We start from the raw sequence: 19426 nt of genomic DNA on the forward strand, positions 1-19426 counted from the left end.
TAAACGTAAGAGATTGTAGCTTACAGTTAAAAATTTAAATGGGAATAAAATCTGATTTTCATTTAGGTACAGTCCATCAGGAGAGAAGCAGACTTGGAAGCAGTAAAAAATTAAATATCAAAACATCATTCAAAAGGTAAGGGATACTTTGCTGGGCTATGATTGTACATCACTTTGATTTTAATAAAAAAAAATTTTAATTTTGACTTAAGCTATTAAACAAATTAAGTATTAATTTAAACCCCTAACAAAATGTTTTAACGTCACCTCATTTAATAGCCCACTGAGTAGATGAACGGATGTGTCGATGTGTACACGAAAGAAATAAAATCTACGAATAAAAAAAAAGGGGATTAACATTTGAATTCTGCTTAGCCAACAGAAAGAAGGCAGAACAGCTGTTTCAGTGCAAGAGTTACTTTTCTCACAGCTCTACACACTGTTGCCTTTCCAAAGTGCTCTGCATCACTGATGTTGTAAAGAAAATTACCAAAAAAAAAAAAAAAACTTAGCACCATGCATAAAATTAGCTGTGATGTGAGCACATGTCCACAGTGTGTGAGGTTGGTGATGTATGGCCAGAGAATGTCATTAAGATAAATGACAGGTACACCTCTGGAAACGCCAGGACATCTAATTTCTCGTCACGTAAAGCATTTTGAATTACTTCAGCTGTCTTTGTGTGGGAGGAGACAGGTAGAAACTCAGGGTTTCTTAAAGAAAACCTGCCAGCGAGCAAGTTATGTTCACAGAGTTCCTGTGTTCCTGTTTGTCTGTGTGTGTGTGTAATCCTTGTGTCAGATTGCCACCACCCCTAAACCCGACACACACTCACTTTCTCTCTCTCTCTGAACATTTTATAGAGTCGTCATCTGCTGGGTCTATCTAAAACACCGAATAGAGATATTGCTTTTTCTTGCTATCCAGAAATCAACTCAGAGTCACTGGTTTATAAAAAATAAAATTCAGAGGTCCTGAGTTGGTGTTCTGTCTCACAATGGAGACAAAGTGCTCATGTCTGCTTTCTGACGGTGAGATTAGCTGTTTGTTTCTCAGGAAACGAGGAGGTTGCAGCAGTTATAGTGTGACAGACGGCTGGTTTGAAAAAACCACGTGATGAATCACACTTCCTCTAACAGTCAGGCCTCGATGCTCAGTGTTTCGTCTTTAGTGATCAGTGACAGGATGTCAAATACAAGGTAAGATCATATTAATGATCTGTTAGCTTTGTGACAATGTTGTCTTCATGATTCACTGTTGTGTTGGTCTGGTTGTAGAGGTGTTTTGGTTGAGCTGACTTGTCTGTAGGTCTTACTCATTGAAGTGTGAAAATGATTCACTTTACAGATGTGTCCAAACTGTTTGAATTTTCGAGTCTTCAGTGGTACAGATGTGGTGATGCAGCGATAACTAAGCCAAACTTTACATTCTCTTTATAATTAGACTTAACGTACAAGGGAAAGTTCATCTTCCATTATCTGAAGTGTTTCAGTTCACTTCCTGTTGCTGAAGCTTCAGGGCTCATGGTCTGCTTTTGCAGTGACGACACCAGCTGCTCTCATGTTTGATGTTGGTTCATCTCAGAGTCAGTTTCTAAAGACATGGAGACCCATAGACCTGATGGCCCTAACCCCACTCTGGCCACAGCAGCACCCAAGTTTTGCTTTCCACACTTAATTGTCGTTCATTCAGATCGGAAACTCACTCCAGCCAAAATATTTGTTTGTCATTTTCACTTCTGAATAAACACACACACACACACACACACACCACTGAGATCAATAAACCAACTATTGATAGTCTAGCTGGTCTGGAGATCTGTGTTCCATCAGGACTTAGGTATGTTCAGGTCAGCTATTGGTTTCACGGTCTTTGAGCTGCCGTCTGACCTCCACTTTAGCCAATCCCAGCTCACTCTGGGCGAGGGGCGAGTCACTTTTTCAAATTTTAGCCAGTACATTTTGCTTCATGCTGCTCTTCTTCATCCCTGATGATGAGATGTGTATCTTCACATATAAAGCCTTGGAAAAGGATTGTAAAAGTTTGCCTACAGTCTTACCCGCAAACAAAGGAGAAAAACCAGGACTTCAGGACTCTCAGTGTCCATCATTTGGGTTAACTTAAGTTTGATCACTGTACAGGTACAGTTGGCTCGGGTTGGAGGGCAGGTCTTTGATTTATTGTAATTTATGTCTTGTATTAAACATTCATGATGTAAAATAGTGAAGCAGCCAGAGGTTTTATTCTTTGATTTCACTGTTTCTCAACTCTGTTTTTATTGGCAGCAGGATTAATGTTGTGTAACCTCTGTGAAGCAATCAAAGCTGAGAACAGGAACCAAGACAGGAAAAAGACTGTGACTGAATGCCCACTCTCATAACAGGCATTACTGCAGGGCCACAACACTTAATCAAAGGATGTGAGAGCTTGACTTCAATTTATTGTTTGTTCATTATCAGAGTCTCAAACCTCCAGACTACCACAAAGCAGCCATTGATTAAACCTCCACCACAGAGCATGGTGCAGCAGGGAGCTGTGCAGATGCGCATCAAGGCATCACAGAGCTCAGGAGACCGCCACAGTCAGTCCAAATCCATGGTGCTGCAGGATTCAGACCTTCCTCAGAAGCCTGTATGTAAAAAAAGGAGCAAATCCATCACTTGGAGCCACAGTTAAGTTTAAACAGATGTGTTATATTTCCAGATCTCTCGGCACCGCAGGAATCAGTCTCAGCATAACGTGGCTGGAACATTAGCATCTGAACCATCGGTGAGAAGGAAACTCAACACATCACTGTACAGGCTGTAGCATCACAACTGACAAGTCCCATATTTATCTTCTGCACAATATAGCTGTATGGTTGTATTTCTATTTATTACAGACTCAATTTCTTCTTCTCCCCCTCCTGTCACAAACTGCATGTCTTCGTTTTTATTGTGTGTGTTTCAAGGTGGAGTTCAAAGGTGAAAACCTGAATGTGGCTAGAATATCAGAAAGTGGGAAGAAACAGAGAAAGACCTGGACTTCAATGTGGACTGTGCTGACGTCAGATCATCTCATGTTCTACAAAGACAGACAACAGGAAACTAGCCTGGTACCACATCAGCTTTCACTTTATCTCTAATGATTATCAGTTATCCCCGTGGCAGCATGGTGCCAGATATACTGGCTATATGTCTTTTCCAACTTCATTTCTTTATCCCCTCAGACAAGACTTTGTGGTTAGTCCAACTAACCGATCACATGTATTTCATTAACTATATCATCAGGAGTGGCTGTTTTACTGCTGCAGTTCCCATCTGATGTAATAAACAATGGTTCTATGATATTTTCACTCTTTATATATTGATATTTAATGACAAATTAAAAAGATCAGCAATCTTACAGAATCTGTTCAACATCTGATTCCCTGTGTCCTCAGAAACCTGGAGGGAAGACAGACGTGGTTCAGCTAGGTGGAGCCGTTGTTGAGTGGACAACGGAGAAGTCAAGCAAGAAAAATGTTTTCCAGGTAAAACCTGTCAGAACCAGGACCAGGATGCAGTCTGAAGGCTGATGCAGGTGTTCTTATACTCTCCTTCCTTTGGTGTGACACTCTCATTTGTTAAAATCAGCTAACAACAAACACAGGAAGTGAGTACCTCCTGCAGGCTGACAATTATGCCACTGCCAACAAATGGTATGATGCTATTGGAAAGGCTGTTCACTCTTCAGTAAGAACTCACTTCTTTTTAAACCATCAGCACATCAACATTACATTATGTGGGATGCAAATTACTCAGCAAAAGTAAAGGGATTACACACAAGGGGAAGAATTTTCTTTGGAATAGAAATTCACTCTTTTTCTGATGATTCAGACCAAGGCAGACGGAGGTTTTCCTCTTTGGAGGTCGAACAGCACAGAGTACCTGCCCAGACACAGCTCCCTACCCGACCGTGGATCAGTCTCCACCAACACCAAGCAACACAACCCAGTTAACAGACGCTCCATCAGTGAGTCACCATGCCTTAATATACTGGACCATCTAGCAACTATAGTTGGTGGAGAACAAACACTGAGCTAAAAGTCAAACACTGGACTGAGGCTCATCAGGTGACACAGAAATCATTATGTAGAAACACAAGAAACTGGAAACATGTGAGACTTAAGCTGTCTTTACTTTTGAGAAGTAATGATAATGAACTTGGTTATTTCAGTCTCAATGTTTTTGTCCAGACATGTTTAGCAGCTCAAAGCTGAAACACAGCACATCAGACAGCGCTGACAAAAATGGAGTGAAGAACAGACTGAAGAAGTTCATCACCAGACGTCCTTCGATGAAGACGCTACAGGAGAAAGGCCTCATAAAAGGTTTTCAGGGTTCACACAGGGATTTTCTTACTGTGAGGTGGCAGTGCTAACCACTGGACCACCATGGTGCCCACATGCAGAATATATAATGTTAAGTTGTTGTGACAGTAAAGCAACTTTTGAATTGCCACGGTTGAAAATATGAAGTTCAGAGTTTTGGGTCTTCTGTTGACTCTGTTGATGCTAAAAAATGTTAAAATTGACAGTGAATTCTCTGTTTATGTGAAAATATCTCAGATCGAGTGTTTGGCTGCCATCTGTCCACGCTTTGCCAACGTGAAGAAACTACTGTGCCCAAGTTTGTTCGAACCTGCTTGGATGCTGTTGATAAACGAGGTACATTAACTTACAGCTGGTAATAACTATGATGATGTCTAAAATACTGAAGCAGAAACAAGACAATAAAGGATGAAGTTCGAAACCTCGTCTAGCACAATCAGTAAAAGCCAACTTGCAAGAATCCACAACAGATGAATCCAGTACCTGAGGATTTGCTGATTAATGCCAGTTATTATAACTTTTCATATCAGCTGGGTGATTGTGTTTTCAGGTCTGGAGGTTGACGGGATTTACAGAGTCAGTGGAAATTTGGCCACAATACAAAAACTTCGCTTTGTTGTCGATCAAGGTCAGATCAACACAAACCTTTTCACACAAACTGTTTCATTCTGCAGTTGTTTAGTGTAACTTGTATAAATTGAGAGTCTAACATGAAAAGAAACAAATGTAAACCATTGTAATTAAATCACCGTGCGCACTCCTAGACTTAGACAGAGATACATTACGTATTACATTACATTATGTGTAAACATCATAAAATCATCCTGTCTCTGCTCCACAGAGGAGGACCTGGACCTGGACCATAGTCAGTGGGAGGACATCCATGTGGTCACAGGAGCCCTCAAGATGTTTTTCCGTGAGCTACCAGAGCCACTGTTCCCCTTCAGGTTCTTCCAGCCATTTGTTGAGGCCATCAGTAAGTTAAAACTGATTATAGATGTGTGTTTGTGTGCTGTATATATGTTAGGGTTAGCGTCTAACATTTCAGGAAGACATTTCAGGAAGACAATGTTTTAATGGTTGCTTTCCTGTATATATATATATATATATATATATATATATATTTAGATGTTCATTTTTCAAAATTATTGTTGAGCATCAGAAAGATAGAAAAAGAATTCCGAGTGGATTAGCTTCACCCTGAAATGATCAAGGCTCCATATACACCCTCTTGGTTCACTTCCCTTTTCAATATTGCATGGACATTGGAGGCAGTGACTGGGTCAGCGGCTGCCACACCACTATCTGAGAAACAGTAAAAAAAAATAACCCTAAACTATCAAAAAGTCCAGCCAGCATGAATATGTTATGAATATATTTCTGGCATATCTAAAAGGTAAAATACCCCAAAAAATATGTATATGAAATATGAAAACTATACTCAACAACACTGACAGCCATTAAACCAGGATTTTACTATTCAGTAAACATTTGCTTCTGTCTTTCCGATGAACAGAGGTCAAAGAATCCAAAAGCAAAATTCAGGCTGTGAAGAAATTGATTCAGGAGCTGCCTAAGCCCAACCAGGACACCATGAAGCTGCTCTTCAGCCACCTGAACAGGTATGTTTTCCGTTAATTTGAACTTTGTTCTTTGTCAAAGAAATTAAGTCAATAACAATTTCAAAATCAATTTTGACATTCACCAGCTGCCTAAGTACAATTACCTGAGCTGAAATCGATCAGAAGCTGAAGAGAAGTCAGTGAAAAGTCTGTCAAAGGTCTAGTGCATCTTAGCTGATGGTTTTATGTGGAAAATCAGTCAGTCAGACCTAAGGAGCAACAGTAGGATTTCAGTCAGCTTAAATTTCTGACTCTAGTTAATAGATTACTTTTGATAAAAACAAATTTTAATTGGCTTCTTTGTGATATTCTTTTAAACTGATTATCTTTAGTCACCTTTTTGCAGGTATTTGTCTTGAATACTCATACATGTAAAAGTTTAAAAAACGTGGGTCTGGTGAATAGTTTTGACACGCAATCCTACAAATCCTGGTCTCTCTTTCACATGTTGAGGTGTCACAGAGCAAATGCATTGAACAAAATGAAGATGAAGCCCATGGGATGAAAATGTCATGTTAAGTTTCTTGTGATGGTTCTATAAAAATTAAAAACCAGTGTAATAAGGGAACTGTTGACTTTGTCTTTCAGAGTTTTGGCTTTTTCCAGGAAAAACCTGATGTCTACTCAGGGCATTGGCATCGTGTTTGGCCCAACGCTGATGTGGCCGGAGTTGGACTCAGGAAACATGGCTGTTAACATGGTTTACCAGAACCAGATTGTGGAGTTTATTCTCATCGAGAGCAGAGAGATCTTCAACTTGGACAAGAAGTGACCATTCTTGAGCAGCTTATGTGAGGCTCACCTCACCACATCAGAACTAGAACGCAAGCAAAGTCTCCAGAGATTTTAAAGCCTAGTTTGGGGTGGACCGTGAAAATAAATGGACATTTTCAAGTCAGAAAATGTTTTTTTCAATTCATATAAACAATGCTGTGAAGTGCTTGATACTGATTTCCAAAGTACAGGACAACAAAAATAATACTGAGCACCTTGTTGTTGCTGAAGTTTTTACAGTTTAAAACTGCATATTTATACTGTAGGAAAAAAAATATAAGTAAGATTATCATTGATATTGAACAGATGAATCGACACAATCAATGTTCACTTCATTGTTGTGGGGGAGCTAGAATTTCACATCAGCTTCTTCTATCTGTTGGTGAAACAGGTCATGCAGTTGGTCTCTCCTGCAGTTGCAGTTGATGCTTCCTCCCACTCTTCCTCTTCAGGTTTCTGCTGCCAGACAGATTCGTTTAGTTGCTGATCTTCCAAATGTCCTCTCTCTCTCTCTCACACACACACACACCATCTTGAAACCAATAAATCTGAAATAAAGTAAAATAAATGAAATGAAAAGCCTTCATATCAAACAGAAAGTTTATTTTATCTGATCAGAGTGCTCAATCAAAGTGATCAGATGATTCCAGTCAGAGTCCACCAGTGTTGTGGGTTTTAACGTTGTGAATGTGACACTGCAGAGAAACACTCACTGACTGATCAGCATTAACTTCCTGTGACTGACTCTTGCATCAGTGTGATGTCATGACCATCAGCTGAACCCTGCAGTAACGGCTGTTGTTGGTCAGTGACAGCAACATCATCTCCTGTTGCATTACCATCCTCCATCATGTCAAAGTTAAGTCAACACACTCAACAATACACGACCACTGCACCACAGTTTAAGAACACATTGAGTCCACTAACAAACAAACACTACTGCTGTATTCATGGCACCCAACAGCAGGTCAACACTGTTACTTTGGAGAGGATTAGACTGTGGATGAATATGGCTCCTTCAAAATAAAATTACATTCATCAAAAATTATACAAAAATGGTTAAGGTTAATCCTGGGTTAATGCTAAATGAAAACACTTCTATTATCAAAATGTTTAAATAAAGTATACTTGTCCCAATAGTAGTTACAACAAACTTTAGTGCTACTGTGTCTGACTAATAACATTGTAAACTCATTTTACAAGAAAAGGGTCAGTGTCAATTCAACATCAAACTTCTGTAAAACTCATGAAGCAAAACTCCTAAAATTTTAAGTTAGCAAGTGGATATATAATTATACATTATAATATTAACTGATGTGCTTTTAATTTCATGGTCATCAGCAACAGAACATTCAGCTCCTGTCAAACTGAACTTATTACAGAGCAGGACAACTGAGGAAAGCCCTTGCTGGCTGTTAACGTGGAATGACAATTAAGGTGGAAATGTGGAGTGTGATTCCAGTAAAGGCAGAGTGGTGACAGTGGGAAAATTCAGAAATCCACAGAACGCTGATCCAGTTGTCTGTCACTGTGAAGACAGAACATGATAAAGCTTTACTTAAATAGATGATGTGAACAGTGAGTGGAGTTCAGGGATATCATCTTATAACCCTAACACACACAGACACACACCGGAAAGGCATACAGAGGACAAACACACATGGACACGCAGGACAGACACAAAGAGGATGAACACACAGATATGCAGGACACACGGGAATGTACAAACCAACAGGACCAACAAGACAAACATAAACACACCCCAAAAAGCACCCACACAGGTGAGCTAAAATTGTACACAAAACAGGATAAAGGGGAAAACACCAGGAACACTGGGAGCCTAACGCTAAGCCAGCAGGGAACACCAGAGCATCAGGGACAAAGGAAACAGCAGGAGCACTGGAGCAAAGCACAAAAAAACTAGGAAATAGTAAATCCCCCCTCAAAAAAATCTGGAGAATTATGAAGAAAATAGGCAAAGTGTCACACCGTGGTGAGGTTGTCTCATCTTGGTTTTATTTTGTCTTGTCATTTCCTGTTTTATTTTGAAATTCCTAACTCTCCTCTCGTTTCAGAACACTTGCCCTTCCTCATGTATCCTGTGCGTCTCCCTGATTACCATTGTCTCCACCTGTTCCCCATTTCCCCCACAGCTCAAATAGTCTTACATCCCCTTCTCTTGTGCCAGTGTGTTGTCGATTCATGTCCCACACCAGCGTTACGTCCATGCCACAGTCCTTGTTTCCTTGTGTAAGCTTTTGGTCCTCAAATTGAGTGAATTTTTGTTGTAATTTCTGTACCTGAGTTAGCCCTTTTTTCCATAGCTTTTTGTGTTTCCTCTGCATGAGTGACTTTTTGTTTGTAGATTCCTTTTTATAGATTAATGTTCATAGCTTGTGATTGAGTGATTTTGAGTTCTAGTAGTGTTTTCATAGTATTACCTTTCGATCCTCCGTTTAGTAGTGTGAGTGAGTTTCTCTTGTTTTCTTAGTCAGGTTTTTCCTCCCTACGGAGTGTTTTCATTTTCCCCCTTTTGGTTCCTCAAGTGTAGAGATTTTGCCTCCTTTGGGAGTGACTTTGTTTTCTTGCAATTTTAGAACCTAGTGACATCCCTTTTTAGTTAGTGTTTCATAGCCCTGTTTCCTTTTTTTCCATCCGGTTCTGAGATCTTCGCTGCCAAGAATAAAATCTGTGTTTTACAAAGCCTTTGCAGCTCATCCTCTCTGAGTCCCAGCCCAACACAAACTAGCTAGAAGAAGACTGAATAGACAAGCTGACCCTAACCCCCTACGACAAAAACTTAAATACTCAGTGGGAATTGAACACAGGTGTGGTGTTAGCTTGTTCAACTGGTGGCAATGTGCAACCTCGCCACTAGATATTACCAAGTCCCAGACACCTGTGTTCTCGTCATCGCTGATTTCAGAGCTCAACATGTACACACTCAGGCCAGAGGGGTCTTGCAGTTGTTTTATAGTTGTGAGTATCGTTTTGAGGTTATTGTAGTTGCTGTGGCTGCTGTGGTAGTTGCACCCTAAGTTGCAGAGGCTGTGGTTGGCTTACCTGGAGCCTATTTGCTGTGGCTCTGATGCGGCTGCTGTCGGGGGGACTGATGGTGTGGACTCAATTCCCGCCCCCCTCTGATGGTTGGTCTGAAGCAGGGAGAGGATGATGTGTACTGATGTCCTGCTCTGACTGGCTTGGCTACATGGAGACAGAAGCATCTGAATCAACTGCCAACAATAATAATAATGATGATACAAATCTGTAAACTGTCCTGAGCTGAGCCTTTAATATTATAATGGTGTGTATTGTAGCATCCCCTCAGGACAAACTGCAGCGGGAGCGAACCTATCTGGGCAGAGTATCCTCTCCTGGGGACGTTCTTAGAGCGGACAGCTTCTTTGATGCGATCCACTTCCTGTTGGTATCTTTTGCGGTCCCTTACGGCTGACTCCTTTGCGTCCCTCAGGGCTGTTTCCAGAGCTTTCACTCGCTCTGCTGTAGCTCGCAGACGCTTTTCTAACTTTGGCAGCTCACAGCGAAGGTCTGCATTGTCACGCACAAGCTGGAGAACAGAGAAGTTAAATTTCCTGAAGATGTTGACTCATTCTGGACTGCACAGAGTCAGAGTTCAGAACTCAGAGTCACAGTCTGAAGGAATAATGAAAGATGGAAACAGAGTGTCATGGTGGAGCTGGGAAATCTAAAAAGATTAGTTTATATTCAACATGTCCTCAGTTTGTGACAAGCTGTGTGTGTATTCTCACAACAGACACACCAGTGGAGAGAGAATCAGAGTGGCTGGCAGAAACCAGTCAAACTTCCTAATGATGGCATCGTAAAGGTTAGTGCCAAATTAATTTTAAATTAATGACATATAAAAAAGTCATGAAGTCACTTTCAAATTCTGTGTCAGTTTTGGAATTATTCTGTTTTCTTTCATACCTCTGGCTTGCACCATGTCCATTGCAACGGTGCCCAAGGCATATGGATTAGGGTTAGTTTATTTAGAGCCTTCTGTCATCTGTGCGATGGCGTGGAGAGTTGAATGATTACTAAAGGGAACTAACTCACCTGTTTGTGGACTTTACTGAGCTGCTCCAGGTTGTTCTCTAAGAAGACAATCCTCTGCCTCTGAGCCAGACTGCCGCCAGCCTCGTCACTGTCGTTCTCTGAGCTCTGTAAAAAAAAAAAGAGCCATTCAGGTTCATGCTGAAGACACGTAGAGACAGATGTTCACGTGTGGACAGATTTTTGCTTCACAGACAGAAGCTGACTCTCCATCGTTGTACTCAGAGATATCATCATTGAGTAGATTTCACATTCTGCTGGCATCATGAGCTTACTCATCTGTTTAGTTTTCAGTTTTCCAGGATGTTTCACTATGATTAATGATTAAAGAATATTTTTGGATTTGGACCACAGAATCTAGAATGCTGGTGTCAAGTGTTTTAGAGCATGTACGTGTAATTGCAGTGTCCCTGGTTCGAGTCCAGCTAGGGACCTATGCTGCAAGTGATTGGCCTCTCTCTCTCTCTCTCTCTCTCTCTCTCTCTCTCTCCCTGTTTCCTGTCACCATGTCTGCCAGTTACTGACTAAAATAAAGAGAAAAAATTTGTATATGATGTGAAATTCAAACAAAGTGACTCAGTGGTGTCCTCACGTTCTTGACTCGAGTGCTGATGTCCTGAACGAAGAGTTTACGGAGGTTGTTCAGTGTCTGCAGCTCTTTGGCCTGTGGGTTGAAACACAAACGCTCAGCTGAACTCATATTGTTCTCTACTGGACATAAAGACAAAATGAATGTTAGAAAGTTCCTGTACCACTGTCTCCTCTAGCCCCTTCAGATCCTCTTTGGCCTGTTCTCTCTTCTCATTCAGGAATCTGAATGACACAAGGAGATGAAGTCAAAGAAGCTGGGCCCTCAAGGACCTGATGAAAATGAGCAGTTGTGTTTTTCATCGGTCAAAATAAAACATCAGTGAAGTCTTGTTTCGTCTATGTGAATGAGCTCAACTTGCTCTGGGTGCTGATTTTCATGCTGCTGCTGCTAACGCTTTGGAAACAACAGATGCGCCGGCGCATTCAAATCACAAGACTGATGATGTAGCAGCAAGATGCAGCTTCTCTGAGTTTCCACTTGAACATTTGCCGGAAGTTTGGACTTTAAACTATATACCAGTTTTTAAATTGTGTTGGTATGCCAAGTAAAACCAGAGTTATGATAAATAATTTATACCATCCTTTTTCCTGAATATTTTTGTCAAGTTTGTTGAGGTAAGGAGCGGCAAAAATAGACTATTCCAAGGAAAGTGCTCACAGACAGAAAGAAACATGACATCACCTTTCCAATTGGTGGAAAAATGGACCACATCAACAAATCAAAAAATTATATGGCAACACGCAGCATTTGGTTGCTGAGGGAGAGGGGAAAGTTTTGTGTGTGTGGCAAAAGAGAAACAGTGATATCAGTAGTGAGTTTTGAGCTAATAATAGTAATTTGTGCAGCATCTTATTGTGACACCTGATTGTTTTACTTCATTTATACGCTGGACACCAGACAGTTAAACCACTAAAGAAGATGAGATCATTAAAACCAGGTCAAAATCCAGATGATGAAACCCATGAGGTTGGAACTGGTTGTTTCATGCGTTTACACGTCAGCAAACATTTTTTCGTAAGTCAATAGAAACAGAATCTCAGCTTTCAAGTAGAGAGATGTGAGTCAGCATGTTCTTGGTGAAGGCAGTGGAGAGTCTGACTGAGTCTATGATGAGCAGAGAAGGATAAACTTACAACAGTTTCTGGAGTTTCTGGTCTTTGTTCTGGTCTTCAGCTCTCAGTCTGTCAAAGTCACACTGGAGCTTCTTGTTCTCCAGCTGCAGAGCCTGATTCACACTGAAACAACAAAACATTAATTTACTCACAGAACAAACAAACACAGACTAACATCGAAATTACCAATAGTTAATAACCAGTTATACTCTTTAAGTTGGTCAAAGTCTCTCTGTTTCTGCTGGATCTCATCTCGGAGACGGCTCAGCTGTTTCTGATGAACCTCTCTATGGTTCTCCATCTGTTCCTCAAGTGTTCTCTGCAGAACACAAAAAAACAAAAAACAACATTTGTGCCGCAACACTTCGTTTACCTAATGCTGTTGTCTCAGTGTGTTTTTGTTTTGTTGTGTAACTGAATTGCTGTTGTTGTGTGCTTTTAGTGCTATATTATTGTTGTTGTGTTGAGTTAATGGCTTGTGTTGTATTGTTATTGTTTTGTCCGTGTTGTTGTGTTGAGGCATTATTGTCTTATACTGCTCTAATGTGTTCACCTTCATCTCAACAGCATCCTTCAGTCTGCTCATGTGTTCTTTCTCTTTGTCCATCACCGTCACCTCATGCATTTTACCTAAACACAAACACAGACACACACACACACAAAATCTTTATGACAAAATGATTAGTCAGTGTCTGTTGTCTTCTTGGAGGTCCTCAATGGTTTTTGATGTCAACCGGCCAATCAGAGAGCAGTGTTGTCATGTAACCATGGTGACCCCATCTGACCTTGAGCCTGGAGTTTGGCAATTTCTTCAATCAGAGCATCGTGGCTCTCCTCCAGCTGCCTCTTCTTCTGCTCTACCGTCTGCAGGTCATCGGTCAGAGATGCTGTCTTTGCCTGGAGCTGCACAAACAACATGAAATTAACTACAGCTTAACAATTTCTTATTATTATTATTATTTTGACAACAGGCAACAGGATTAACAAAAACAAAGTCACAAACAGAACACAACAGGATGTGCAGTTTAGTTTAAAGACATATTCCACTTATCTTACTTTGATAAAGTATTAATGTCTAACTTCCTGCACACATGAGCTTTTAGTTCTAAAGGCTGGGTGACTTCCTGTTCTCAGCATATGAGCTTATACAGTGCTCCTGTAAATTCTGGGTGGTTGTGTCGTACCTGAGACGCCAGCAGCTGCAGCTTGTTGGCCTCGGTCTCACTGGCCTCCATCCTGAAGCTGCTCTCCGTCAGGGTGACCTCCAACTGTTTGCTGCGACTCATCACCGACTTCACCTCAGACTTCATCTTACTGATGTAGAGACGAGCCGTGGTGAACTCCTCCTCAATTGCTCCGCTGGTTTCGGTCATCTGTGAAGACAGACAGATGTTACTGACAGGACGTCCCCCTTTCTCCTAACTGACTGAACCAGGTCTCTGTCTTCAACAATTTACTGTCTGACTCAGCAGCTTTATGTAAACCTGAGACATGATTCAAAGACAAATGCACTCAGAGGGCTGCAGAAGATGAGGAGTGAGGAGGATGATAAAATAAGGATGAGGAGTGATGTGACTGAGAAAGAGGGTGACGATGGGGGCTGATGATAAAAATGACTATGAAAAAGAAGAATGACAAGTGAGGATGAGAACTCAGTGACGATGAAGACGAGGACGAGGCGTGCACTTGGGGGAAGAGTCTTACGGCCTTCATCTCTGTGGTGCCCAGCACGGCTCCGATGTCGCTGAGGTCTCGCAGCAGCAGGTTGAGGATGTCGGCTGATCTCTTCCTGTGATGACAGGACAGATCCTGAAGAGCACAGAGTTCCTTCTGAACGGCCTCCAGACTCACCTGGAAACAAAGCAGAAGCTCTGATCGCAATTCTGATCCTTACAGAACCACCTCCGACCAAAAAATTTGGCTGGCTTCACTGTATTAGATCACTTCCTGTCATCATCCACTGAGCTGTAATGGCTCCTCTTCAATAGGCTTCCCTCCAGAAGGGGGTGGAGCCAGTTTTCACCACTGTAACAGTGAGTGCAGTTATGAGTGTAATGTGTCTGCTGCTTCAACACTTTGTCTGTGTGTACTCACAGTTTTATGTGCGAGCTCCTCATTCAGCTGCTCATTGCAGCGGTTCTTGTCCTCCACCTCCTGGCTCTTCTGGTCGTAGTTGACCGCTAGCTCCTCCAGCGCCTGAAGCACCTCCTTCACCTCCTCTTTGGCCGAGTCACTGTCCCTCTGCAGGCGGGAAAGCTCTTCCTGCAGACGATCGTGGTGTTGCTGGCTAGTTGCCAGCAGCTGGAGGGTGGAAGAGTCATCAGAGGTGATGATGTTGCAGGGGGATGGTGTGTGTGTGTTCACAACAGACTCACCTCGTCCTGATCATTCAGCTGCTGTCTGAGCTTCTCGGCCATCTGGCTCTGCTGGTTGATCTCGTCATCCTGAAACATCATTATTTAATGTTTTAGATTGAAACACACTTGGGAGGTCTAAGCTGTTTCAGGATTCACCTTGTCGTCCAGCTGCTGGTACAGGTCAGTAATGAGCGTCTCATATTGTGTCTTCTCTTCATTGGTCAGGGGGGCAGAGGGCGGGACGAAGCCCTCTATCACTACTGCGGTTTCACCAGCACTTTTCTTGTTTCTGCTGCTTAGCTGCTCATCGACAGGAACAGACTCACCTGAAAAAAAGAGCAGAGGTTGGCTTGAACAACAAGAGGGAACCCGGTCCGGCTGATGATCTCATTCTTCAGAAAACAGAAAGAGTCAGACAATGATTCAGATGTCTACCAATCAAATGTTACTTTGCTGCTCACCTTTCCTCCAGCGCTTTAGCTCATTCTCCAGTTTCTGCATCATGATGTTCAGACTCCGGTTTTTCTCTTTCTCCTTTTCATACTTCTTCCTCCACTCCTCTGCTGTCAGCTCCAGATTCACTGACACTGTGTTCTTTATGGTTTTAGCTCTGAGACACACAAACAACACAGGAAGAGGTTTTAACAAACACTAAGGAACTTCCTGTGTGACTCTCAATTGGACTTGCCGACTTGCGGAGTTAGCAGTTTGTTCTTCCCTACATTTTCCTCTCCATCTATTCCTTTGTATTTGTGTCCTTCTGTACCTCTGTCCCTATTTCTCTTTGTCTTCATAGGGATGAAGACTGAAGTGTCTCAGTTGAAGACGGAGTAATCAGCCCTGATCATCTTGAACTTTCAGATATGGTTGAGGGTGGAACAAGCCCACTGACTTACTGGAGTCTTTTAATTTGATGTGTAACTCAGGTGTACTCCTGTGTGGTACCTCTGTCCAAACATGAGTGTGGATTTGGTTTCAGCTTCGTTGTAAATGGACGGCGAGCAGCAAATAATGATGGTGGTCCGACAGTTTCCTCCCAAAGAGTCCTGAAGAATTCGGGTCATCTTACTGTCTCTGTATGGGACGTGGGTTTTCTATGAACACACGAGCATGCCAAAACATGTTATATCAAATGTTAACAAACAGTTATTACACAACAAAAAGTGATGTCAGGGTCAGACTCACAGTTCCTTCACTCAGAGCAGAAATCACGTTACCCAGAGCAGATAGAGACTTGTTGATGTTTTTGGCTTCGTCTAACACGGCGCCTTCTGCTCCCGTCTTACTCACCTGAAAGTCATCATCATCATCATCGTCATCATCATCATCATAGTCATCATCATCATCACGAGTGATGTGAATGCTTGGAGCAGTGAAACCTTTTCGCTGCCTGCCAGGTCCACCAAGTAGAGTTTCCCTGAGAGTTTGGTCTCTGTCTCAACATTTTCCTGCTTGATGCTGATCAGGAAGATACTGTGACTGCGAGAGCTGTGTTCATTCATGTCTGCAGAGGAACAACATAATACAACAGCAGGTCTACACAATCTGAGTTTTGAATGAGCTCAGGACCTCAGAGCTCAGGACTTTGCAACTGAACAGAGACAGCAGGACGATTAAAGGAAGTAGTACTAGAAGTGTCAGTTGTGTCACAGTTGTGTCAGTTGCACAACTGGAGACATACTAGTTACGGCGACATGTCTGTTTGCTTTTCCCTCGTCGATGACATCCATAACCTCATCTGGACTGGACACAAAACGCTCTGTACACCCCTGACAGGAAGAATAGACCATTACTATGAAGAACTGACGAAACAGACGGGAAGGCAGCTCATTCTGACATGTTAAAGGATATCTGGTGACACTTTGAGGGACTCTCACCTTGACAAAGGGAACCCGGTTCTTGTCCTCGTGAACTGCCAGATTGGTCTTTGAGACTAAAAGATCAGATCACATGAGTGGGCAGCTCAATTTCGTTAACGAGTGTCAATCATCAGCCTTACCATCCAGTAAGTCTCTGATCTTATCCAGGTAGATCTCAAAGTACGACACCTGCAGAGATAGACAAAGGTTCACAGTGTACCACACACAACTCATACAATACAACACAACTCGGGGATAGGTCTGAAAACTTTCTGAGTAATTAAATTATCCTTTGTTAATAAATGAATGATGGGTTTGTAACAGCAGCTAAATGACGTTCAAATATTTCACCTTTTCCAAGATAATTCTCACCTGGATGATGCATTTAATATCAAAGACTCGAATGAATGCTGAAAGGTTGATATAAACAGGAATTTGTCACTTCAGACTTTACTCTTCTTCTGCACATAAATAGGACGACTACTATGATCATCCCAGAGCATGTGTGTTTGCACTTGTTCTGGTTTGTTTAAGAGAAACATGCAGATACAACTGAGAGCAGAGCAGCAGGTGGGCAGTGAGCATATGAAGAGCAGATGGGTCAGTGAACGCATCACTGGTTTCTCCTGCTGACGACAGCAGGATGACCGACTGATCCCAAATCAGAATCAGCTCTTAATGTACCAGAGAGAATGTGGAGGAGCTGCACACTGAACTGTGTGGGAATAATCACTGTAGCTAACTACAGGTGAAAAAAGGTAAATAAAGACAAAAATAGTCATTTTTTATGATGTCATCAGTGACATCATCACCTTGATGTGGAATTCCAGGTTTTCATCCATCGAGTAGATGTGGTCAAAGATATCTCTGGCGATACGAGGAATGATCCCCATCAGATGGGAGTCATGCAAATTACCCTGAAATTCAAAAATGTTACATCACATAAAATCTTCAAAAAATAACTTGAGCCACAAAAGTTTGATCTCTGACCTCCATGGTGTGAGTCTTTCCTGATGATGTCTGACCATATGCAAAGATTGTCCCATTATATCCCCCTAACACATCTGCAACACACAGCAGAAAACACAGTACAGAGTGCTAGTTTTATCTAGTCTGAATAGACAAGATATAGATCATTATATTTATTGGTATCAATATATTTTGTGAAGGGTTATAAGATGTAAAAGGTACTTGATGACATGAACTGACCTCTGACGATCTGTTTGGCGCAGGTGTCGTAGACCTGAACCTGCTCGGTGTGTGGAGGCAGGACTCTGTCAAACACGTATGGTTTCCCCTGGAAAACAGGAAACACGTTGTTAAAATAAAACCTGCTGTCTGTTGTCTAACCCTCATCCTGTCACTGTCTCCTCATGAAATCTCTGAATGATGATCAGACTTGTTGGTCTGGCTCTGACATCAGCTGATCAGTGCTCCCTCACTCTGAGCTGAGCTGCCACTAAGATGCTTGTTCCCACGGTAACTGTATCCCACTGGGATGAATGAACCAATCAGACAGAAGAAAGATGATTGCTGCTGAATGATGCAGGAGACACACAGACACACAAGCTTCAGGCCAGACTTAGATCAGACCCCAGACTAGAGGATCAGAGGTGTGGTCTGGGGTCGGATATGCTGGTCCTGTTTCAGAAGAAACAATTGTTTGTTGTGTTCAAACTTTGAGATAACAAAAATAAGAAGTAACTGGGTTTTTTTTTTACCTAAAGAAGAGGAAATGTCTCATTAAATAAACAAATCACAATGGAGCTTTGACTTGAAGCACTAATGAGAGGAAACTGGAACAGAGTCATGTGACCTTCATCAGACAGACCCAGTAAGGGGAGGGGGGGCAGACAGAGAGACAGACAGAGACTAATCAGATGTAAACTGAAGCTGAAGTGAAATAGATGGACGGATAGCTCATCAATAATCACTCCTCATTGATGAATATGCCTATCCTTTGCTCGGTTCACTTCGTGTTTTTCTTCCTGTGGGAAAATAACTAAAAATGAGACTCGTTAGTGATCGGTAAAAATCTGAACCGGTATGTTCTTGATGCTGAGTATCACCAGATGTTGTGTATCTGTTGTGTTGTGTTGTCCATTGTTGCAGCAGGGTTAGGGTTAGCAGGGAGGGTGTGTTCCGGTGTGTCCGCCTCAGGGACGCACCGGAACACACCGCAGGACTCACCGAGACCACCACGGTGTCCTCTCCGTTAAATTTGGGGGTGAATTTGTCTCCGCGGCTCCGCTCGGCGTCGTTCAGCGGCCGGAAGCGACACATCACCTTCACCCCGCACACCCCGCTCTCCACAGCCTCCATCCCGGCCGGAAAACAGACAAAACACTACCGACGGATCAACACAGGCAGCGCCGGGTTCGGTCGGGTCAGGGCCCAGGTCGATGAACAGATTCTCCTCTGACTCTCGGAAGTCAACGGCCCTCCACCCTGTCAGCCTCAGTCCGGTGATGCTGATCTGAGGTCCGGTCTCATCGGGATGCTGGACACGCCCACCACACAGGTCCACCCCGCAGCGGATTCTGGGACATGGAGTCAATGTTCACACGACAGTTCATTGATCATTAATGAATTCATGGGATCACGTGAATTTTGTTGAGGATCAAGTTTGATTTGACCTTCAAATGACTTCAGGATTTATTTGTAACACGACGGTTGTGCAGCAAA

General features: G+C 42.3%; 2 protein-coding genes across 5 annotated transcripts; one reads left to right on the plus strand and one right to left on the minus strand.

The window, feature by feature from the left end:
* The first annotated feature begins 1062 nt into the window (after window positions 1-1062).
* arhgap15 (Rho GTPase activating protein 15) lies at window positions 1063-7813 on the plus strand. 3 transcript variants are annotated; one of them, XM_029529776.1, is made up of 14 exons: window positions 1063-1199; window positions 2460-2631; window positions 2704-2769; window positions 2951-3094; window positions 3422-3511; window positions 3615-3713; window positions 3858-3993; window positions 4217-4351; window positions 4589-4687; window positions 4902-4979; window positions 5193-5327; window positions 5868-5973; window positions 6562-6764; window positions 7139-7813. In XM_029529776.1, the coding sequence occupies exons 1-13, from the start codon at window positions 1117-1119 to the stop codon at window positions 6743-6745; spliced, it is 1527 nt and encodes a 508-aa protein (XP_029385636.1). In that variant the 5' UTR covers window positions 1063-1116; the 3' UTR covers window positions 6746-6764; window positions 7139-7813. The 3 variants fall into 3 exon arrangements, with proteins under 3 accessions (XP_029385636.1, XP_029385635.1, XP_029385637.1); XM_029529775.1 differs by having other exon boundaries at window positions 6562-7810; XM_029529777.1 differs by lacking the exon at window positions 3615-3713 and having other exon boundaries at window positions 6562-7813.
* LOC115061452 (kinesin heavy chain-like) lies at window positions 6833-19414 on the minus strand. 2 transcript variants are annotated; one of them, XM_029529773.1, is made up of 26 exons: window positions 18932-19414; window positions 17951-18038; window positions 17732-17805; window positions 17554-17658; window positions 16882-16930; window positions 16760-16815; window positions 16564-16651; window positions 16262-16386; window positions 16068-16172; window positions 15828-15976; window positions 15344-15492; window positions 15039-15208; window positions 14901-14969; window positions 14620-14826; window positions 14233-14376; window positions 13710-13898; window positions 13311-13428; window positions 13079-13155; window positions 12735-12844; window positions 12547-12648; window positions 11574-11634; window positions 11414-11485; window positions 10825-10929; window positions 10099-10315; window positions 9811-9951; window positions 6833-8275 (listed from the first exon to the last, which is right to left on the minus strand). In XM_029529773.1, exons 1-25 carry the CDS (start codon window positions 19061-19063, stop codon window positions 9818-9820), a joined length of 2895 nt encoding a protein of 964 aa, XP_029385633.1. In that variant the 5' UTR covers window positions 19064-19414; the 3' UTR covers window positions 6833-8275; window positions 9811-9817. The 2 variants fall into 2 exon arrangements, with proteins under 2 accessions (XP_029385633.1, XP_029385632.1); XM_029529772.1 differs by having other exon boundaries at window positions 14230-14376.
* Window positions 19415-19426: the final 12 nt, after the last annotated feature.

Source organism: Echeneis naucrates, chromosome 21, assembly GCF_900963305.1.
Source record: "Echeneis naucrates chromosome 21, fEcheNa1.1, whole genome shotgun sequence".
NCBI lineage: Eukaryota > Metazoa > Chordata > Actinopteri > Carangiformes > Echeneidae > Echeneis > Echeneis naucrates.